Source organism: Protopterus annectens, chromosome 3.part0 (assembly GCF_019279795.1).
Source record: "Protopterus annectens isolate FY-2018-M chromosome 3.part0, PAN1.0, whole genome shotgun sequence".
In the NCBI taxonomy this organism is placed as follows: Eukaryota; Metazoa; Chordata; order Ceratodontiformes; family Protopteridae; genus Protopterus; species Protopterus annectens.
Genome location: NC_056731.1, coordinates 634,290,179 through 634,314,733, shown reverse-complemented (window position 1 = coordinate 634,314,733; position 24,555 = coordinate 634,290,179). Strand labels below are relative to the sequence as shown.

Genomic DNA, 24,555 nt, shown 5'->3' with positions numbered 1-24,555 from the left:
GATGGAGTCAACTCCAATTTTTTCCTCACACTGAGTTATTCCACCTGTGTCTCCACTTGGGCACTGAGTACTGAAACCTCAGGAATCTCAGATACAGCTTCTGTCATTTTCTGATACCTCTCCAGACTTATCCTCCTGAAGAGGTTCCTCAGAAGAAGTGCAAGAGGAAGCAGTTAAATTCCCCACAGGAATCGGTCATGGAAGACACTGATTTTGATGAAGGGGAGGGGTCCCCAGGTCACCCCCTGATGATGTCTCCTTTGGAGACATCTTAGAAATTTTGAAACAGAGGGGTGACTGGAAGTCCCAAAACCCTTCCTCAGAAGAATCAGTTTACCTGCAGGCTTTTGGTACTCACTTGTCTACCTCTTGGGTGATTCCACCCACTGACGAACTCATTCAGTTGATTTCTCTGCAGGCATGGAAGGCACTGGACAACACTGAACCCATCCTTAAGAGACTGAACAAAATTTTATCTGCCCCTGAGGATAAACAGTTCTGAGCTAAAGGTTGAGCGGTAGATGCCATGGTTGTAATGGCTGCCATGAAAAAGGAACTTGCTGAGGAAAGTTCATCTATCCAACCACCCAACAGACAGTCTCAGGTGATGGATAGATTTGGGAAGTGAGTTTATGCTTCACTGACCTTCACCTTAAGGTCTTTGAATTTCCTGGGACATTTTACCAGACTTCAATGGGATTTGATCAAGGAGTTGTCAGATACCCGGGCAGGAGCTGTTACTGAGGGAGTCCAGGAAAAAGTTGCTTCTCAGTTGACCACCCTTTAGTCTGTGTCAAACTCTTCCATGAGGCTCATTCGCATGCAGCCGAAGGGACCACCAGAGCAGTGGGCTCAGGTGTAACCATAAGGAGACATGCCTGGATGCATCTATGTGACTTTGTGGAACCATTTAAGTCTTCATTCATCAGTGCACCCTTTGACGGATCATCTTTGTTTGGCCTAAAAGTTAGAGAGACATTATCCAGGTGTGAGAAAGATGGTAAGACCCTTTCTGCTCTGGGTGTACAGTTTTTCACCCCCCCCCCCAAAAAAAAAGATCCTTTTCCAGGAATCAGAGGAGTGGTGGAAAGATGTGGTTCAAAAATCCCAAGGGCCTTTCCAGGATACACATGGAGACAGTTCCCCCAGGGGCAGAAGGGGGAACTACAATGGAAGACACCATCCACACGGCCTAGGTGGTCCGCAGAACCAGGGATCCAGGGACTCCTTCCCGGGTAAGCCCTTTCAGCGTTACTGAAAGTAATAAAAAGGTTGAAACAGTAAATGTTTTTTTTTATTATGTTTTGAATTTTTTTTAAATTATAACATATTTATATATGAAAATTAGGTGCTTCTATGAAGTCATGAATATAAATGTTTTAGAGTATTGCTGCTTTAAATAATGTGTTTCATTTTTGAAATTATGTTTTCTAATTGAATAATTAGTTAATTAATGAAAATTAAATATATATGAAGTTGGTAAGAAGAATTTTTATTCAGTCTGAAGAAGTCATTAGTAAGACGAAAGCACTTACTGAATATAAAGTACTGCTATTTTGGTGCATAAAGGCTGCATTATGAAGATCCCGTGTGGATAACTGGTTGTTGCCTTGTTGGCATTTTGCTGAATTCTCTGTTTGGTTTTATTTTGTTACTGAAAGTAAGCTTGATTGTCTTCCTCTGGAGGCAGTCGGGGGACACTTATCCTTTCACCAAAATGCCTGGCTAAATATAACAACAGATTCTTGGGTGCAATGGATTATTTCCAGAGGTTGTACCATATAATTTTCCCTACATCCCCCAGTATGCAAAAAAATCTCCGATGTCCCACCCAGTCAGAGGGAACCAGCAGTTCTAGAAATACAAAAGCTGATAGAGAAGAGTCATCCACAAAGTCCCAAAAGACCGGAGAGGATTTGGAACTTACTCCAGATTCTTTTTAGTGCTAGAAAAGACAGGGGACTCTTGACCAATTTTGGATCTCACATCAGTTCAACAAACAAAATTCCAGATGGTCATGGTATAGTCCATTCTTCCATTTTTGGGAAAAGACAACTGGATGTGTTCGATAAATCTTTAGGATGTGTACTACCACATAAAAATGGACAAGCACTCCAGAAAGCTCCTCCGCTTCCGGCTGGGAGCCAGGCATTACCAATTCAGAGCTCTACCTTTTGTTCTCACCACAGCCTCCAGGGTGCTCACCAAATGTATGGCAGTAGTAGCAGCTCACCTGAGACTGCAAGGATTCCAGTGTTTCCATGCTTGGACAACTGGCTCGTTATTGCTCCAACCAGGCATTGATTGACAGAGGCAAGGGATTATGTTCTCAAGACCTCTGTGAACTTAGGAATAACTGTAAACCACGAAAAATCTTAATCGACTCCAACTCAGAGTTTAGAGTTTACAGGGCCAGTACTAAATACAGCAACACCGTAGCATCCTTTCCTCCCCTGAGACTTCAAAAAATTATAACTCAGGTTCAGAAAGTAATCCACAACAAGTAGCTACCTGCTCGCCTAATTTTATAGGTTCTAGGTTCTGTTTCAACAACAATAACTCTAGCTCCCCTAGCAAGCTATCACATGAGAATTCTACAATAGCTGCTGGTGTCTCAGTGGTCTGTGCTACACCAACCCCTGTTGGACAAGATTCTGATCAGTCGTTGCCCAGTTGTTGCAGGAAGGACCTAGTTTGGTGGATTCATTCCAAAGAAATTCTCCTGGGCCACCCTTTCATCCTTCTAGAGCCCAAGCCCATTGTGACCACTGACACCGCCCAGGTGGGGTGAGGGGGCATTTTCTGGGCAAGACGGTCCAAAGTGCTTGGTCTCCCTTAGAGGACAACTTTGCGTATCGGTGTTCTGGAACTAAGAACGGTGCTTCTAGCATTGCAAGCCTTTCAAACTGCTCTTTCTGATGGAACAACTGTGATTCAAACAGATAATACGTCAGTAGTTTGGTACATCGACAAACAGGGAGGAACCAAATCTTACCCCCTTTGTCAAGAAGCACTCAGAGAGTGGCAGTGGGCAGCCTCTTCCAACTGCTTTCTGATAGCAGCACACATTCACGGGAATTCTTGTGTGATAGCAGAAAAACCGAGCAGATGTATTCTCCAGCCTCACAAGTGGTCTCTCAGTCCAAAATTGACGGAAAAAAATTTGTCAGTGGGGCCAGCCGTGCTGTACCTGTTTGCCTCTCCCCTAAACAACAAGTGCAGCAACTACTTTGCTCTGATTCCTCGTCTAGGGAAGTCACCAAGAGTTGCCTATGTTCCTCGTGTTTCACTGTTGCAGTCATCACACTTGGGTTATCTGCCTGCAGGTAGCCGTCAGTCGGCCCGAATAATAGAGACTTAGTATTTCTGTGTCAGTTGCTGCCGCTCCAGGACTGATGTCAGGTCACTAGAGGTATAAAAGTAGGCAGCCGACATCATTACATCAGTCTTTCTTGCTGAAGAGCCCGAAGCAGAAGCAGTTCACACGAGTGCCAGTCAGCCGCTACCTGAGTTTCCGTTTCCGAAGTGAATTGTCCTGAAGTCTTCTAAAGCTAAGTACCCCATTGGGGACCCTATTTTCTTGCTCCAACTGATGTCAGAAAAAGTTAACAATTGTCTTGCCTGTGGAAAGCAAATACCACATCAAGATTTCCATTCCTACTGAGTCACCTGTTAGGCCCAGACCACGACGTACCTCGCTGTCGGTTTTGTGCCTTGTTCAATGCCCAAACTATTCGTCATCGGGCCATTTTTGTTGCTAAATTCTTTCGTTCTCAATCTCCATATTCCGCAATGGCTTCAGTAAGCCATCCGACTACTGGTCTTCCAAAAAAAACGTAAGGATAAAGACAGAGACAGACCGCACAAGTCCAGAGCTGCTAACGACGCTTCCGTTAAGCTAGTCACTAGTCTGCCAGTACTCAGTGAGGCGCTTTCGCAGCCCCTGATGCCTGCTTCAGTGGATTCGCAGGCCTCTATCGAGACCCATTCGGAGTCTGGTATGTTGCAAGACTCTTCTTCGACTATGGAACCTGCAGATATCTCTACCTTGGATAGGTCCGGAGCTGCTGAGCAGGCACCTGCTTCTGAGGAAGTTCTTCGCACTACCGATGCTCGACACAAGCCGATGACTTCTTTCGCATCTTCAGTTCTGTCTAAAACTGCTGAATTTCTGATTATGAAGACTTACCCTTATCTGCTTATGAGGAATCAGATGCAGAGGAATCCATTCCCTCGGCTTCTCCTCCAGACGATTTATATTTTGGTGAAACCATGCATACTTTAAGAGAGCATTTCCTCAGTCCAAAAAGAGACTCAGATTTGCCACAACATAGGCCTTTAGCAATACCCCCAGTCCTGGATGTTGTGGATGATGTCTTTATGGAATCCAGTTAAACTCCTGTTACTTTACTCCCTGCTCCTAGGAAACCGGACAGGTACTACAGAATACCTGACTCTCACAAATTCCTTTTCAAAAATCCTACTGCTGATCCAGAGGTCATCTCCCAGGGGCCTAAAGGTATTAAAGCAACCACAGCTAAGAATCCCAGCCCTTCGGACAGGGATTCTAGAGCTCTGGACAGATGGGGTAAGAAAGTATATACCTCTGCATCTCTCGCAATTATGGCCTTGATTGTCAGTTTCACATGCTAAAATACCATCAACATATTATGGAACTTATTAAACAAAAAATAGTTACCATTACAGACTGTGCAGAAAATAAAGAATTGCATGAGCTTATGCATTCCGCAAGCCAAGTCAGCAAGCATACATTGCAGTGTGGCTTTGACACCCTAGAAGCATCTTGCAGGGCAGGAGTCACTGGTTCTGTACTGAGAAGGCATGCTTGGCTTAAGGAGCAGACCTTGCCAGACCATGTCAAATCAATTTATTAGATGCTCCTTTGAACAAAGACAAGCTGTTTGGCACCAAAGCAAAAGAGGTTCTTAAAAAGATGGAAGAAAAAGCTAAATCTATGCAGACAGTTAAAGAATTCCTGCAAGTACAGCCTCCTAGATTCAGTAGGCATTGCCCCTTGAAGCATTGGTCCTTTCCAGACCCCTGAAGGCAGTCTCAAACTAGACCCAGGGGAAACAGACCCCTAGACTACAGTCTCAGGGTATGCAGAGATCTAAGCAATGGAGTGCCTCCACCTCTAAAGCAGGGAGTGCTAAACCACCCCCTTACGGAAAGAATTCCCAATGACTTTTCAACTCCAGTACCCACCTCTGTCCAACTGCTTGTACCCCTAGGAGGAAAACTTGCCCTTCATGCAAAGAATTGGATTTCCATCATCAAAGACTGATGGGTCCTCAACATTGTATCCCAGGGGTACAAATTTTACTTCCACTCACTGCCAACCCCAAAAGGATTCCCAGACCTTTCTCTAAACCAGTGGGCAGAGGCACAAAACCAAGTTCAATCCCTGCTCTTTATAAGGGCAATTCAACCTGTTCTTGTGGAATAGATAGGTCAAGGATTCTATTCCAGACTCTTCCTGGTACCCAGAAAAGGTGGCACTTGACGCCCAATCCTAGATCTTTCGATTCTCAACACCTTTCTGGTGGTACCAAAATTTAAAATGCTCACCCTGCAGCAGCTTCTAACTATGCTAACCAGAGATGCCTGGTTAGTCACCCTAGACTTAAAAGAAGCCTATCTGCACATCCCTATAAGGGAGTCATGCAGAAAATATCTATGCTTCAGGGCAGGATCTATGCATTATCAGTTCCCTACACTTCCCTTTGGCTTATCCACTCCTCCCAGAGTATTCACAAAATGCCTGGCTCCAGCCATTGCTTACTGCAGACACAGAAAGATTCAAATTTACTCGTACTTGGACGACTGCCTGATTCAGGCAGATAGTCAGGAAATGTTGTTGCAGCACCTGCCATTTGTAAAAAACCTTCTAACCTCCCTGGGGTATACCATCAACAAAAATAAATCAAAACTAGTCCCCAGCCAAAAGATTGTATTCCTGGGAGCAAGCTTGGACACAGCATCCCAGATGGCATTCCTCACTCCAGAAAAACAAGCCTTTGTCAGACTATTTTACTCAAATGGCCACCAGAACCCAGCTATCCGCAAGGAAAATCCTGCAGGCCCTAGGGTTCATGGCCTCATGCTTCCTACTAATTCCATATGCCAGACTGCATATGAGGAAACTTCAATGGTACTTAAAAAGTCTTTGGTGCCAAGATTCTCAGGACCTGGAAACCATCCTTCCTATAATACCCTGTCTAAGGGCATAGTTTCTTTGGTGGGCAGCAGCATGCAAGCACAACAAGGGACTGACCTTTACTCAACCCCACACCACCCAGACTCTAACCACAGACACATCAGACTATGCCTGGGGGGCACACATGGATTTCGGGTGCATTCAGGGCCACTGGATCCCAAGTCAAATTCATCTGCACATCAGCCAAAAAGAGATGCTAGCTGTGCAGCACATTCTGACAACTTTCAGATCCCTACTCTCACCAGGACACCTGCTAATAAAAACAGACAACACCACAGGTATGTGGTACATCAACAAGCAGGGGGGAACCCACTCTTACCCACTCTGCAGACTAGCCATGGCCCAGTGGAACATGGCCTTGGACATGCAGGTCCATCTGCAAGCCCAATTCCTGCCAGGCAAACAAAACTCACTGGCAGACGACTTAAGCAGAAATCTCCTAGACTCACACAAGTGGCAAGTAGAGGCCAGCACCTTCAACCTTCTGATTCGGAAATGGGGGACCCCACAGGTGGATTTCTTTGCTTCCCCTTGCAATCACCAGATCAGCAGATTCTGCACCAGGACACTTCACAGTAGGGCCTGGAAAGTGGATGGCCTATCCTTCCGGTGGGTAAATCTCTCAGTCTATGCCTTTCCCCCCTGCCCCTTCTCTCAAGAGTTTTGCTCAAGATAAGACAGGACAGACCAAGGGCAAATCTGACTGCCGCGGACTGGCCATGCCAGCACTGGTACCCACTCGTGTGCAGCCTATCACCGGTGCCACCCTGGCACCTACACCAGAACCCAATCCTGCTCTCTCAGCAGGGGGGAACAGATCTTGCATCCACAGCTGCAAACCCTAAATCTTGCAGCCTGGCATATTCCTTGAACTCTTCCCCAGTAACCAGTCTAAGCAAGCAGGTGCTGGACGTAATTCCTGAAGCCAGAAGACCCAGTACAAGGAAGTCCTATGCTAAGAAGTGGAAAAGGTTTTGCTCCTGGATTCATTCTAAAGGAGAAGACACAACTCTGCCCTCCCTGCCTCTAATCCTGGATTACTTAGCAGATCTGGTCCACAGAGGCCTATCCTTCTCCTCCATTAAGATCCATGCCTCTGCCATTTTGGCTCATTACAACACTGAGCCATCTCTCTTCTTTCACCCTCTTATCAAACAGATCCTGAGAGGGGGCAAACAACTTAAGGCCACCTAGGAGAGCACCCACCCCTGCTTGGGACCTTACCTTTGTACTGGAAAAGCTCACACTACCCCCCCCCCCTTGAGCCTGCAGTGTCAGCAGAGTTAAAATTCCTCTCTTGGAAAACAGCCTTGCTTTTGGCCATTACTTCAGTGAGAAGAGTGTCTGAGCTACAAGCACTTATGGCTGTGGAACCCTTCATTATTTTCCATGCTGACAAGGTTTCCCTCAGAACTAACCCTTCCTTTATGCCTAAAGTTGTGTCCATTGTGGATCTCAACCAAGCTATCCATTTGCCAACTTTCTTCCCTAATCCTCAAAATAAAGGGGAGAAGATCCTGCACTCTTTGGACTTGCACAGGCAACTCGGATTCTATCTTGATAGGACTAAGCCCTTCAGGAAACCTGACCAATTACTAGTCAGCTTTGCACCAGGGGCAGAGGGCAAGGCCATTTCAAAGCAAACAATTTCCAAATGGATAGCACACTGCATCCATTTTTGCTACAAGCACCATGGGAAACCAACCCCTCGGGGGGTAAGAACACACTCCACTAGGGCAACTTCCACATCTACAGCTTTCCTCAGGGGAGTCCCTACCAGAGGACATCCTGGAAGCTGCTACCTGGAGTTCTGTACACACCTTCTCCAAACATTACCACCTGCCTGTCTTTTCCAAATCCAGGGCGGGTTTTGCAACAGCAGTCCTGCAAGGCATACTAGCCAGCCCCTACTCTTCTTGACTGCCTCCACCCTTTTTCAGCTTTGGGAATCTACCCAAGTGTGATGACTGCACCAGTGAAACACGAAGAACATAGTACAGTTGTGTGCACTTACCATAAGTGTAGATGTTCGAGTGTATTCACTGTTGCAGTCCTGGTTTCCCTCCTTCTAGTCCCCTTGTTTCTCTCACTCTCTCCCTCCCTCCTCTCTATGTCCTTTACATACCGCTTTCAGGGGTATTGGTATTTACTTTTTACTGGTGGTGTTTTCCCACCCAAACTTAGCTCCCTATTTGGGGGGCTCCTGACATTTGGGGCAAGAAAAACTGATGTAATGGCATTGGCTGCCTGTTTTTATACCCCTGATGACCTGACGTCAGTCCTGAAGTGACAGCAACCGACGCAGAAATATTAAGTCTCTGGTATTCAGGCCGACTGAGGGCTACCTGCAGGCAGATAACCCAAGTGTGATGACTGCAACACTGAATACACTCAAACATTTACATTTATGGTAAGTGTACACAACTATACTTTCTCCACACTTGGCCCCCTGGACTCCTGTATTCCTTTCTCCTGATACCTGTGATTCCAAAATTCTTACAGAAAGCATTCAGTTTGAAGAGCAAATTAATCCTCATTGCATCTTTTTGGCTTTTTCTTTGGCCTTATCTGATTCAACAACCTTGGACTCTGGACCTGGCTCCAGACCTTCTGTCCCATCCAGATGGATTAGTTCATCCAGATATTCCGAACTTCAAGTTGACAGCATGGTTCCTCCAGTTCTGTTAGTTGCCAGGTGACTTAAACTTTCTTCCTCGGTATGCCAAATTCTCCTAGCTTCTCACAAGCCTTCCACCTGTAAATTATATACTAGTAAATAGAAGAGATTTACCATTTGGGCTCTTGAAAGGGATATTGACCCCTTTTCCGCATCTATTGATAGGCTAGGAAATCTAAAAAGATTCTCTTTTCAATGCAGGAGCTTCCCCAGCTACCATCAGAATACAGCCAGTAGTAATCTCAAACATCCATGATGGATTGGAAGAACATTCCTTGGCTTCTCATACACTTTGTAAGTCATTCTTAAAAGGGACACTTTTGCTGAAACCTCCTTTCAAAGACCCCACTCCACCTTGGGATGTAAACCTAGTACTGCAAACCATTGTACATTCTCCCTTCGAACCTTCTGTAGATTGTGATCTAAAGTACTTGTTGTGGAAAACATTATTTTTGGTGGCAATAACCTCTGCTAGAAGAATTTCAGAAATTCAAGCCTCATCATGTAGACCGTCTTATCTGATTTTCACAAAGACAGAGTTTCTTTACTGACAAATCCCACCTTTCTACCTAAAGTAGTATCAGAGTCTAATATCAATCAAACTGTTAATTTAACAGTATTCTTTCCCAACTCTTCAAACTAAGGTGAATGCTCTGCATTTGTTAGATGTTCACAGACAACTACACTTTTATCTTCACAGGACGAAAGGCATGAGAAAATCTGACCAACTATTTGTCTCCTTTTCAAGAGCAAGGTTTTGTAGACCGGTCAGCAAGGTGACCTTAGCTAGATGGCTCAAGGATTGTATTTCTTTTGTGTAGGACAAGAAAATGAATTTGCCTAGGCCTGTTAAGGCACATTGTACAAGATCTGTAGCCACTTCAGCGGTTTTCTAGTCTAGAGCTTCAATGGATGAAATATGTGCAGTAGCAACTTGGGCTTCTCCCCATATCTTTACTAATCATTATAAAACTGGATTTGGTCTCTAGGGGAAAGTATCCTTTGGATCAGTGGTGTTCAGGAATATCCTTCTGTGAGTCCTTCCAAGGTCTAAGGTAGGTGGTGACTCTGCCCCATATGTCAAGGATAAAATGAAAATGGACGACATCAGATAAAGACATTTTGTGCTTACTATAATATTCCATCTGTGTTGTACATTTTCAGTCATCCTTGACTCCCCTCCCTCCATCCACCAGCCTTTGAAGTCTCTTTGGTGGAAAGGATAACATACATATAACTTATTGTGTTCATTAAGGCATAGCAGATATGGCTTCCATTGAGGCTTCCTTGTCTGTGACTATTATATCTAATCTGCAAACTCGATCTGAGGTAATTGGGACAGAAGGATTGTGGGTAGAGGTAAAGCTTGAGAGTTTTTCACCTGTGTGAGCTGTAGGTAACGGCTGAGTTGGTTCTGATATTGGAACCGAACCCCATATGTCAAAAATAAATGAAAATAGACAACACAGATGGAGTGTTATGGTAAGTACATAACTTCTTTTTTGAAGGCATGTCTGGATGTTCTTATGTAACTTTGCAGAGCCCTTTAAGACGTCTTTCAAATATGCTTCCTTTGATGGATCGACCCTTTTTGGACCAAAGATTAAAGAAACTCTCTCCAGGAGCAAACAACATGGGAATACTCTGTCTGCTGTAGGAATATGATTTTCTACTCTTCCCCCAAAGGACTTTCTCCAGGGAAGAAAGATGTGGTTCCGAAAATCCCAGAGTTTTTCCATGGATTCCTATGAAGACAGATCCTTCCAAGGCAGAGGGGGGACCTCTAATAATAAACATCACCCCAAGACAGAGGATGCCTGCAGAATCAAGGCTTCAGAGGTCCCTTCACCGAGAAACCTTATTAGCACTCCTGAAGGATTGCCCGACTACTGCACTCTGGAGGCAGTTGGGGGACCTTTTCTCTGCATCTGGGAGCCTGGACATTCATTGACGTAGATGTCTGGGTACAGAGAGTAATTATTACCAGAGGATACTACATACAATTGTCCCATCCTCCACCAAACATGTCAAAGAAGTTACCCAATGTGTGCTACCTCATCATAGAAGAGCTACAGTATTAGAAATCTAAAAGCTATTAAAAAAAACTCATCCAAACTGTCCCACCAGACTAGCAAAGATTTACGACTCATTTAATGTTATTTTTGGTGCCAAAGAAAAATGGTGACCTCAGGCTGATCTTGGACCTAAGCCACTTGAAACTTTTTGTCAAATACTCAAAGTTCCAAATGGTCACGGTTCAGTCCATTCTTCCACTATTGTGGAAGGATGATTGGATGTCCTCTATAGATTTCTAGGATGCGTACTATCACATCAAAATGGACAAACAATCCCAGAGATTTATTCGCTTCTGGCTGGGAGCCAGTCATTTTTAGTGAAGAACCCTACCTTTGGTATCACCACAGCCCCCTGGGTGTTCACCAGGTGCATGGCAGTGGTCGAGACTCACTTGAAATTGCTAGGATACTAGGTGTTTTCCTACCTCTATGACTGGCTCCTCACCACCCCCACCAAACATCTGTTGATTCGCACCAGAGATTATTTGTTCCACCTCTGCTACAGTCTGGGCAGTACTGTCATTTAGGAAAAAACACAAGTTTGTCCTATGCAAGTCCTACAGTTCACAGGCTCTTACTTAGACACTGCCTCCCAGGTAGCAGAACTACCACAACCAAGATTGTTTACTCTACAAAGTCAAGTCTTGAAATTTTTGTCTGTTCAAACACCCCCCACCACATTGATTGTACAACTCCTAGGATCCATGGCTGCCTCCATTACTCTTGTGCCACTGGCAAGGTTTTACATGAATGTACTTCAATGGACATTGATGGTACAATGGCCAGTAAGGTGACAGTGCATGAATTTCCAATACAGATCACCAATATTTGCATGAAACATGCAACATAGTGGCTGCAAGCACCAGAGTTGTCTCAGTGATGTCTGTTCCACCCTTAGCAAAGTCCACAGTGACCACAGACACTTCACACTTGGGGAAAATAGTTCAAGGCACACGGTATCCCTCAGAGACCAGTCTGCACATCAATGTTCTAGAGATGAGAGCAGTCCTCCTATCTTTGCAGACATTCCAGGACGTTCTTCCTCTGGGAATGATTGCCATACAGATGGACATCATGTCAGTGGTTTGGTACATCAACAAGTGGGGTAACCCTTTCTTATCCCTTGTGTGAGTCAGCAGTGAGAATGTGGCAGTAGTTGATCTCTTTCAACCACTGTCCAATCGCAACGCACATTCCAGGGAAGTCCAACGTATCCGTGGACAGACTGAGCAGGTGTATACTACTGCTTCATAAGTGGTCTCTTAGTTCTTGAGTGGCAAAGCAGATATTTCATCAATGGTGCCAACCATGCTGTAAGTTATTTGACTCTTCCCACAGCTTTGTGCAGCAGGTAATTTGCCCTGATTCCTCCAGAGAGGGAGTCATCGAGAGACACTCTGCTCCTCAGTTATCCCCCTGGACTCCTTTATGCATCTCCACTGATCCCCTTATCCCAAAGTTACTCCAAAAAAACATCCTAGTGGAAAGGCATAGTTATCTTCATTGCCCATTTTGGCCTTGACAAGTGTGGCTCTTCTTCCTCTAGCCTCACTTAATACACCCGCCTTGGGTCCTGGACCAGATTCCAAATCTTGTCTCTTACCTGGACATTCTAGCTGTCAAACCATTCTTGGTCCCCATTCTGGTGGTCTTGGAATTTCTTGACTCAGCTTTTCACAGTGTAGCTAGTTATTTCAGCATCATGGTACGACTAGTGACAATTTCAGACTTTCATATTGGCAAACATCACTTCTCATTGGCCTGTTTCAAATTATACAAAACCTTTCTTAAGACGGCCTTCCTCCTTAGACCTCCTATTAAGGGTCTCACTCCACCCCGGGATCTTATCATGCTTTTACAGGCCTTGACTGAGGCTCCCTTTGAACTGGCAACCAAAGTGGATTTTTAAATTTTTCCTCTTGGAAAGCCATTTTTCTTGTTGCCATTACTTCAGATAGATGAGTATCTGAACTTCAGGCCTTGTTTTCTGAGCCACCATAGCTGATTGTTCTTAAAGACAGAGTTTCTTTACCAACTAACCCCTATTTTTTGTCCAAAGTTGCTTTAGAACCAGTACTTAACAAAACTAATAATTTTCCAGTTTTCTTTCTCAACTACACGGACAACTCAGATTCTGTCTTCGCAGAACAAAATCCATCAGAAAATATGATCAGCTTTTCGTTTCCTATTCTAAGGCTAAATTGGGAAAGTCAGTGTTAAAAGTAACTTTAGCCAGATGGTTTACTTGATTGTATGTCTTATGTGTAGAAGGATAAGAGTGACACTGCCTAGGTCTACAAGAGCACTTTCGACAAGATATATTTCCACTTCTGCATTCTTATCTAGAACTTCAATAGATGGTATCTCTGCTTCTGTCACCTGGTCTGAAGCCCATCCATTTCTTGCTAGTTATAAACTGGATATTTTCTGAAGGGACAGGGTATTATTTTGCTCTTCTGTTCTCTGAGATATCCTTCCATAATGACTGCTCTGTGTTTTAAGCAGCTGGGGACTCTGTCCCATGACTTGAGAAACAGACGGAAAAGACAACAAAGATACAAAAGTTATGTACACACCATAACAAAGCATTTGTGTTGACTGTTTCCATCCTTTCTTGACTTTCCTCCCCCTATTCCCCTTTCCATATCATGTAAAATATCCATATTCTATTCTGATGTGACCTATGTGGTATACCCTTCAGATCTTTCCCTCCTTTCTCAGCGCCAAGTCTGAATGTATATTTACATGTTTCTATATCACTTTCTGCATTGTAATTTTTTTGGCCTTATGCGGGATGCTATGTGATTAGTCCTTAATATTTCAAGTCTAAGTGCAGACTCAATCTTGGGTAATGTGGGATTTGGACAGGATTATGGGTAAGGGGAAGAGCCTGAGCTACTGCATCTAAGTCTGGATATTAAGGCTGAAGTCAGATCCAAGGTTGGATCTGAAACCCATGAGTTGAGGAAGGACAGAAACGGGCAACACAGAAGCATTGTCATGGTGAGTACATACGTTTTTTTTTTGTATATACCATCTGATCATAGGTCTCAACTCTCCTTTCCTGAAATTCACCAGATTTTTGTTTCAATGGAAACGTAATGTCGTATTGTTCCTTTAATAAGTCACAGTCGTCAACTTCATAAGATTAGAGTTGTCTGATATATTGGACTAATAGCCCTGATAAATGTCTTAAATCATGCATTAGTCTTTCCAGGACACTGGCAACATCATTCACACAAAGCCTCATCGACAGCTTTTTATCTTCTTGAGTTCCAGATTGAGCTGCACCAGTGCGATCAATCTCACTTTTCATGTCTTCTTCCAAAATCACTTCTTCATATTTTACTGTATCTATAGCCATCATGAAGCTTTTAGCACTTTACAAATACCAACAGATTCTGCTCAGTTTACTAACATTTACATTTTAATGACATCAGATTACTTTTTTACTGTACAGAGTGATTGAAAATGATAATCAACCTCTCAAGGCACTGCAAGATCTCATTCCCAGTGATATGTTTATTTGTTGCTGCTTTCTATAATGTAGTAGCATATCACTGAGCATGTCAGATACAATGAACACATCTAAGCAGAAGTGAATTAAACATTCAGGGTCATAATACTTTTGATGTAGTGAGAGGCATAGGAGCTTTTGAGAGAGAGTTGCCTGGCACATTCTCTAACAACATCAGGAAAACAGCATTCAGAATAAGCAGAGGGGATTCTAAGTCAGAAGTTAACTGCTATAAAAATAAATTGAAAAGCTAGTATTTGTTTTAAGAATTAAATTTTTTTTTATTAGATAACATTATTTACAATTTATACATTTAGCTGTAGACACAAGAAAATATGGAGACTGCGCAGTAACAACAGTAAAGACAAATTGTATACGATACAGGTTGTTGAAATGTAAGAGTGAATGCCTGCAAAATTATTTTTCTTGTGCAGATTGTTATTCACTTGACTGATGATCTGCTTTCTCGAGCATCAATGATGGTAGTGAATGGTCGACCAACTTTAACCATCAATATCACCACGGCACGTGAGCACTGGCTAGAAGGGATGCTAAGGCATGAAATAGGTATGTTGTCGGCAGACACTGCTTCTGTGATAAAAATAAAATAGTTCTAGTTGTGTTTTACAGTAATTAAGAATTTATAGTAATAAACCTTAGAAAAATTGTGTGTGTGTGTATGTACTTTATATATATATATATATATATATATATATATATATAGAGATATATATCTATATGTATGTATATATATATATATATATTTTTTTTTTTTTCTGTAGTCTTGCGCTGTAATATTAGTTGCACTTGTGATTATTCAGCTTTTCTTCTGTGTCACCATTGTTCATTGGTTATATTTATACAGCTTTGTAAAACGTGAGAAAGAAAACTGAAGTATGCAGGGTTTAAATAATGAAGTGTTGCAAAGCACACCAAAGTAGATAGCTTTATGCTGTTAGCCATCTGGTGCTTTGGTAATACTGCCACTTTCAACACTGAATGTTAAGAGTTTAAAGCAAAATTAGGCACTCAGTGGCCAACATGAATTAAACATGAGTGCCATCTGTATAATTAGTTGTCACGGTAAGAATGGATGACAAAAAAACCTGGTAACTGTAAACTACAAACTTACTATGTTTGATAAAGATTCTGAGGAAGCTGTATTCTTAGTGCTTGGCATTGTATTTCACACCTCTTTCAGAACATGATTCAAGTCATGCCAGTACAAAACGAAGCATAAATATTTTAAGACATTCCCCACCTTTCAAAAATGTGTGCTTCTGCTGTGGTAGTGGTGCTTTTTTCTTAGTGTAAAATTAAAGCTTTATGTACCAGCTGCATGCTGTAGACTAGTTCTTGCTAGTTATTATGGCACCAACACCACACAGAAATGCGCAGAATTTATTGAATCAAGACATTCATTAGAAGGTACTATTGGTGCCAGAGCTGTCTTATTAATAAAAACTCAAGCACATCTTACAGGTAAACATAGGTTCATAGGTTTATAGGTGTGTGTACTAGGCTAATGGCCCTGGAGCCTTTACAAGCCTAGCCCATAGGATTACCCTGGGATCTAAAAAAATAGATCAGTAGCAGTGATCCTGGTTGCACTAGTCTAGTTGAGCTTGGCTCATCCAAACTTTTGATGTCAAGTTGTTCTATCTCGTCGTTTTGTTCTTACATGTGGGTTCGGAGCCGATTCCCTCGGCTCCGAGTCGGCCGCTTTTCAAACTCAAACTCTCAGAGAAGCTCGAGACCCAGTATATATCCCATGATAATCTACTGTAAACCCCAGATCTAGTTTGCCACTGCAGCGGATCTGCAGACTCATTGGAGGAAGCTCGGGCCAGTGTTATTTTTTTCTATATTTAGAGATATTTTGAAAAATATTTTCTCTTGGAGTGTTAGCTAGTGTTGTAGTATTTGAAAAAATAGAGTTTAGTTAGACTTAGTGTGTAGATTAGAATACTTTGGAGTGTTTTCTTAATGGCTGTTTGTTCTAGGCCTTTCTTAGTTTTTTGGGTGTGACAGGTCTCTGTCAGCTCCTTTGTGTGTGCTAGTTTTATTAGTGGTAGTTTAGAATTAGTTAGAAATTAGCTACTTCTGTAGAGAGTTAAACTTATAAAAATAGTTGAATAACTTTTGTGTTAATATTCAAAGTTTTGAGTTCAGGGATCTGAACTTATATATATATATATATATATATATATATATATATATATATATACATTTCCTCTCTTTCTTCTAAAATGTCTGAGAAGCAAAAGTCTGGCTTCAAAAGGTGTGAGTGTGGCCAAAAAATGTCTGTGACGGACAACCACTCCACGTGTGTGTACTGTTTGGGATCTGTTCATTTGCAGGAAGTATACTCTATCTGCCACTCCTTTAGCGCCAGGGTTCTTCTGGAAAGGCGCAGGAAGCTGGTGGATAGGGGGCTACTGAAGCCTGATTTTCAGGCTGCGCTTGTCAAGACCAACCTGTCTTCCAAGGCTTCGAAGGGGTCGAAGTCGTCCAAGGGGTCCTTGGAGCCCAAGTCCTCTAGTATGCTTCGATCATTGGCTCCACAGCCCTTGGAGCCATGTACCGATCCTTTACCTTGGAACCCAGTTGTGGATCCGGTGTTGGAGACTCCTCAGTCTCCGATTCTTCAATCAGTGCCATCTTCGGCTCCTTCGACCCATCCCTCGACCCATTCTTCGAGGTTATCTGATGTGGACCTGGACCGCGTGGTTAAGAGATTGCTAGAGAATTTTTAAACTTTTAAATGCGGGCGACGTTCCCAATGCCCATATATATGTACAAAGGAGATTATCTTTATTAGTTGTAGAGACAGATTGATCCAGAGTAGATATTATGCGAACTGTGACACTAGTGGAATAGTATACTTAGCATTGTGTGATCACTGTGATGCATTTTATGTGGGTAAATCCGAAAGGAAGTTGAAAAATAGAATATACCAGCATAACTATGAGATTAGGACTAAATGCATTAACAATGCCCTGTATAAGCACAAAAGAAGCTGTCAGGAAGCTAAGTTTAGCTTTTTTATTTTGGAAGTGGTAGAAAAGAATGTAAGGGGCGGTTTATGGGAAACGTCTGTAGAATACAAAGAATTATTGTGGCAATTATCATTGGAAGCCAACAAGTTTCCAGGATTGAATGATGCAGTTTCCCTTGCCCCAGTCCTAAAGCTGAGAGCAGCAAAATTGTAGGTCTTATTTACCTTTCATTTAGGTTCTGGAAAAATATTTGCCCCCCTTAGTTTGTTTGAATGGTACATAACACAAAATAAAAAAATATGAATTAATGGAGGGATTATTTTGTTTGGTCTGTTGAATAAATAAATCCTTTTCCTAACACAAGAGGGTGCTATTGTCCATATAGAATTTTCAGTCATATTCTTAAATGTTTTTTAAAGTATTGTATATTGTTATTAAAATGAATGTAGTATGGATGAAATATGTTTTTATAGGAAAGTATTTATATGACATATTTGTATTTTTTGAAGCATCAATTTTTAACAGTTAATGGTTATTTAATATATTTTATGAAGCATTTTTTAAGTTTAATGAATTAAAACATTTAATTGAACTATTAATTAATTATTAGATAATTGATTGTGAGGGTATATATTATTGTGTATTTACTAGGTATGCATTCAGTTTTCTTCATCTGAGGAAGTCACTTGAAACGAAAACGCAGGATATATTTCTGTGCAGCGTTAATGTGTTCGAAGGAACAGGAGTCTCAGTGGAATAAAGTGTATTACGTATTACCAAGCATTCGAGCTTTCTTTTTCAGATTGCTAGAGAACCCGGCCCTGGCCAAAATGCTTTCCGCTTCGAGCCACTCTGCTTCGAAGCCTGAAATTCCAGTCCTACTTTCTACTCCTCCTCCTCCGAAGCCAGTCGAACTCTCGGAGCCGGGGTAGAGAGAACCGATGTTGGTAGAGCCCTTGGAGCCGAGGTTTGATCCAGCTCCCTCGGCTCCGTCGACCTTGACCTCCTCGGTTCCAACCGGGGAGTCTCGGAGCCGACACTCCCTCGCTGGCTCCGTGGTGGAGAGTCGGACTGAGACTTCGGTTCCGACCCTTCCCCTCAGGGCTTCGGCGCAGGTGGGTTCGGCTCTGTCCTCTGGATTGGAGCGCGAGGTCTCGGCCCGAGGAGGGCTGCCTGCCTCTTCAGAGCCGACAGACTTCTCGGACCGGGATTCTGGTGCCTTCGATGCCATGAGGAAGGTCATGTCTTCTAAGACCACTACCTCCCCTTAAAGAGTCTCTTCCCCACAGGTCCCTACCAAGCATCGAGACCCAGAGCCTCAGGTATCCCCATTGAGTGGCCCCTCCTCTACAGGGACTTCACCAGACGCTCCCACCGATGAAGTACCTAGGAAGAGACTGTGCAAGAGGAGGCACTTGGATTCCCCACAGGAATCCCTGACATCGGATACCGGCTTGGAGGAATCAGAAGGGTCCCCACAATCCCCCTCAGAGGATGTCTCATTTGCAGACATGTTGGAGATCTTAAGGCAGAGGGGTGATTGGCAGTCCCTTGCCTCTACTGAGGATGAGTCGGTACTCCTGAAGGCCTTTGGGTCTCAACCATCCACCTCCTGGGTTACTCCTCCCTTCGACGAACTAATGGATGTAGTTGCTCGAAGGGCGTGGAAGTCCCCTGATTCAGTGGAACCGGTCCCTCGGAGGCCCAACAAGTTCATTATTTCCCCTGCTGACAAGGCCTTTCTTACCAAGGGAGTCCCAGTTGATGCCATGGTGGTGGCGGCAACCACCAAGAAAGAGATGTCGGAAACGTCTTCTTCTGTCCATCCTCCTAATAGGGATTCTAGGGCGATGGACAGGTATGGGAAATGCATATTTAGTTCTGCGGCTTTTTCCATGAGATTGCTCAACTACCTGACCCATTTTACCCGCCTTCAACGAGATCTCCTTAAAGAGCTGGGAGATACTCTACAGGGTAACACAGCTGATGCAGTTTCTGAGAAAGTGACTGCACAACTCAACACCCTCAATTCTATAGTCAACTCATCCATGCGGCTCATTTCTTATGCTGCTGATGGATTGAGTAGGGTGGCAGGTTCAGCGATAGCTCTTCGGAGACCGTCCTGGATGCGCTTTTGCTCCTTTGCGGAAGCCTTCAAGTCTTCCTTTGTCAGTACCCCATTCGATGGTTCCACTTTGTTCGGGCCTAAAGTTAAGGAGACGCTTACTAGGTGTGAACAAGAAGGAAAGACTCTGTCTGCTGTAGGAGTCCGTTTTTCCACTCCAACTAGACCGTACCCCAAAGGGCAATGAAGTGGAAAAATGTGGTTTCGAAAGCCCCAAGGAGCTTTCCAGAACACACCTACGGATACCCCCTCTAGAAGCAGAGGAGGGGGTAAAAATGGAAGACGCCGTCCAAACGGCAGAGGGGGTCCGCAAAATCAGGGTGACAGGGAGCAGTTCTCTGGTAAGCCCTATCAGCGTTCCTGAAAGGAAGCCCGGCTGTCCTTCTCTGGAGGCAGTCGGGGGTCGCTTGGCTTTATACCCAAACGCCTGGCTAAACATTACAACGGATTCTTGGGTAAAAAGCATCATTTCCAGAGGTTACTACATCCCCTTTACAAAATTCCCTCCCATGTGTACAAGTATTCCAGACGTTCCACCAGTCTGCAAAAACTAGCAGCCATAGAGATTCAAAATCTGATAGACAAGAGTCATCCAGCCAGTCCCGGCGGATCAGATAGGATCCGGAACTTACTCAAGGTTCTGTTTAGTTCCAAAGAAAACCGGGGACTGGAGGCCCATATTAGACCTCAGCAAACTCAACACCTTCATCAAGAAGGAAAAGTTCCGGATGGTCACGCTTCAGTCGATACTTCCGTTCCTAGAAACAGGTGATTGGATGTGCTCTATAGATCTCAAGGATGCTTACTACCACATCAAAATGGCCAGATCATCCAGAGATCACTTGCGTTTCCAGCTGGGGGCTAGTCATTACCAGTTCAGAGTCCTGCCCTTTGGTCTCACCACAGCCCCCAGAGTGTTCACCAAATGTATGGCAGTGGTCACAGCTCACCTGACATGCTTAGGATTCTGGGTGTTTCCATATCTGGATGACTGCCTCCTCACCGCCATCTCCAGGCATCAACTAATTCAGGCAAGAGACTACACTATCAACCTGTGTTCCCAGTTGGGCATAACCTTAAACTTCGAAAAATCTGCGTTATTGCCCTCGCAGCATATTACCTTTATAGGAGCAGAGCTAGACACTGTTGATTTGAGGATCAGGTTGCCTCAAACAAGAATCTTATCTCTAAGAAGTCAATTGTCCAGTCTGTTGACCCAAAACAAAGCTCCTGCATCCCAGATACTGAAGCTATTAGGCACAATGGCAGCCACGCTAATAGCAGTCCCGTTGGGGTGCATGCGGATACTCCAGTGATTGCTCTTCACACAATAGTCTTACCAACAACTGCCCATGTCGCACGAGATTCTGTTAACAAATCTTTGCAAGAAGGATCTCAGTTGGTGGCTGAACAGTGAAAAGATAGTACTCGGACATCCCCTTGTTCTTCCCCAACCCACAGCCACAGTGACCACGGATGCTTCCCTGATAGGGTGGGGGGGGCTATTTCAGGGAAAGACTGTCCAAGGTACTTGGTCAAGCATGGAATCACATTTGCATATAAATGTCCTGGAGTTGAGAGCGGTGTTCCTGGCATTGCAACACTTTCACGACTGTCTTCCTCCAGGGACAATTGCAATTCAGATGGACAACATGTCAGTAGTCTGGTACATCAACAAGCAAGGGGGAACCAGATCGTATCCCTTATGCCGAGAGGCCCTAAGAATTTGGCAGTGGGCTGTATCCACCAGGCGCTTTCTGATAGCAATGCACATCCCGGGGTCATCCAATGTGATAGCGTGCAAACTGAGCAGGGCCATCCTGTTGCCTCATGAGTGGTCCCTCAAACAACAGGTGGCGGACAAGATTTTCCGCAGGTGGGGCCAGCCTTGCTGCGATCTGTTTGCATCTCCGATGAATGCCAAATGCAGAAGCTATTTGCCCTTTATCCCCCACCGGGGAGCAACCCGAGGGACGCGCTTGTGCATGATTGGCCCCCGGGCCTCCTGTATGCCTTCCCACCAATTCCCAAATTCATACAGAAAGCCAAAAGCCTGGGAAGGACTGTTATTCTGATAGCCCCATCTTGGCCTCATCAGATTTGGTTCCCCTTCCTACAGAAGTATCAAGTGGAAGAACCATGGGTTCTGGACCCAGTGCCAGACCTTCTGACTCATTCATCGGGAGTTCTTCATCCCTCCCTCATCTCCCTAAAACTGACAGCTTGGCTGCTCCAATTCCCATATTAGCCAGGTCTCAAGATTTGTCTCCCGCGGTCCAACATATTATAGTTTCCTCTCATAAACTGTCAACCAGGAAGCTATATAATAGCAAATGGAAACGATTTGTTCACTGGGCTTCTCACCACAACATTGACCCATATGTTGCGCCTATTCATACCATATTAGAGTTTTTGTCTTCCTTGTTGTATGATGGCGCAGCAGCTGCCACCATAAGGGTTCAATTGGCTGCCATTTCCAACTTTCATGTAGGGTTTAACGGATCTAACATCATGTCCCACAGACTATGTAAGGCCTTTTTGAAAGGGACCCACCATCTCAGACCACCTATCAGACACCCTGTCTCTCCCTGGAATTTGAATCTTGTTTTATCCCAGTTGATGCTTACCCCCTTCAAACCCACGTCGTCTTGTGATTTGAAGTTTCTGTCTTGGAAAACAATATTTCTGGTAGCCATTACATCTGCGCGTAGGGTCTCTGAACTCCAAGCTTTATCTTCCAGGCCCCCATATTTGATCTTCCACCCTGATAGAGTGTCCCTCAGGATAAATCCTACCTTTCTTCTTAAGGTCTGTTCAGAAACTACCCTAAATCAGTCCATTGAGCTCCCAACTTTTTTTAGACACCATACCAACAGACTGGAATATATGTTACACAAGCTTGATGTTCACAGACAATTGAGATTCTACTTGGACAGAACGAAAGACTTCAGGCAATCTGATGAACTCTTTGTCTCTTACGCAGAGAACAAGAAAGGTTCTGCGGTATCAAAAGTCACATTATCTAAGTGGCTTTCTGATTGCATTAAATTCATTTATTCCTCCACTAACCAGCCATTACCGACTAATGTCAAAGCCCATTCTACCCGGGCTTTTTCTACATCATTAGCTCATGCAGCTCATTTACCCTTGGATGTCATCTGTGTAGCTGCTACTTGGTCCAAACCTCACACGTTTATCACTCATTACAAAGTGGACAGGGCCTCCAGGGACAGGGCTTCCTTTGGTTCCACTGTGCTCAGGAATGTTCTCCCTTTTGCCACCCAGGATTAGGGTGCTTGGGATGCTACCCATGTGTAAGAACAAAATGGTGAGGTAGAACAACTTCACATAAAGAAGTTATGTTCTTACCATAACGTTCCATGTGAGTTGTTCATCTCGCCTTTTTGTTCTTACATTCCCTCCCACCTTCCCCCTCCTGGTGAGAAAGATGGTTGTCTTGGTGGATTGGTTGGTTTTGTCAGCCTGTCTTCCTAAGACAGACTGTTTTTCCTTTCTTCAAATCTATAGGTTCCTAGCTGGGTAGGTACTGCAGTGCTTATTTTTTTAGGCTGTCTTTGGGTGCAGCGTACTAGATCTGGGGTTTACAGTAGAGCATCATGGGGTATATACTGGGTCTCGAGCTTCTCTGAGAGTTTGAGCTTGAAAAGCGGGAAAAGCGGCCGACTCAGAGCCGAGGGATCGGCTCCGAACCCACATGTAAGAACAAAAAGGCGAGATGAACAACTCACATGGAACGTTATGGTAAGAACATAACTTCTTTTTTTGTCACTGTCTCTCTGTGACTCTCCTTCCCTCCTTCACTGTCTTGTACTGTACCTATACTGCGTAATTTCCACTTTCTTTAGTATATGTTGCATTTTTCTGCATTGAAGTATGAATACTTTTGCAGCCCTTTGGTGATACAGAATAAAACAAAAATGTAACCACTATTTAAATTGTATCTTCCATTAGTTAAGTGATGGTGCCAGTACTTAAACTTTTAAGGATTCTATTTCAGCAAAAATAAGCCCTCAGACTTGAATGATACAAATATCACTTTGTTGTTTTGTAAAATAGCTTGTTGTGTGAATGAGCCACATAGTTCAAAAAAATTATTGCTTGTTCACAACTGATTGAGAACACAGTACTCTGACAGCCCACCCATAAAGGTTGAAATAAGTATTTTTTTAGGGGACTATCCCCCTGCATCTTGCAGGTAGCTGGCAAGCCCCAACATCCTCCAAATGTGCATATACTAAATTTGTGGTCACTCAGTAGTGGAAAATGGAGAATGCTGCATTAAAGTGCACAACATCTTAGACACAGTGATCCTCAGTGGCTGAATATCTAGCCGTCAGTCTTCAAGGAAAAGGTAACTTAAGCCATTTGTGTTTGGACTGTTAAACCCTGATCAACATGTCTCAATCATGTATAGGGAAACTGCTACAATTTCCTATGATGTGAGATGAAGGCAGGAATAAAATATCAAGAGCATGAAAAGGATCATATGAGCACTTCCTCAATAAGTGTCACATTACTTATGTTATTTTTGAGTAATCCACTTTAAAATACATGCTACAGGATCTGTCATCATCCTAGGCTATGGTGTTCTGAAACCCAGTGCTTTATCTGTTTATTTTTATTACATCTTTAAGTAAACTTTTGTGTAGATCATCTGTCACCAAAGAAATTTAGAAATTATTTGCTATACTTTTCATGTAACACACCAGACATTTATCAGTAGATCATTGTTACAGTAGTCTACGTTATTTGTGTCCCAGTCCCATAACAGTCAATTGGCCAGCTTTTCAAAGCTTAAGGGGCACCCCACACTCACTGTCAGGAGCTAGAGCAGACCTACATATATAAAGACAGAGCACCAAAACATCAGAGCATTCTTGCCACCAAAGTGCACTCGTTTGTT

The 24,555-nt window shown here is 43.6% G+C and overlaps 1 protein-coding gene across 1 annotated transcript in view; it reads left to right on the top strand.

The window, feature by feature from the left end:
* KIAA0895 (KIAA0895 ortholog) overlaps positions 1–24,555 on the top strand; it is a 778,550-nt gene that overhangs the window by 391,764 nt on the left and 362,231 nt on the right. Inside the window, exon 4 of the mRNA XM_044065032.1 lies at positions 14,942–15,074. Coding sequence (XP_043920967.1) covers positions 14,942–15,074 — 133 coding nt within the window. The remainder of the gene's footprint in view (positions 1–14,941; positions 15,075–24,555) is intronic.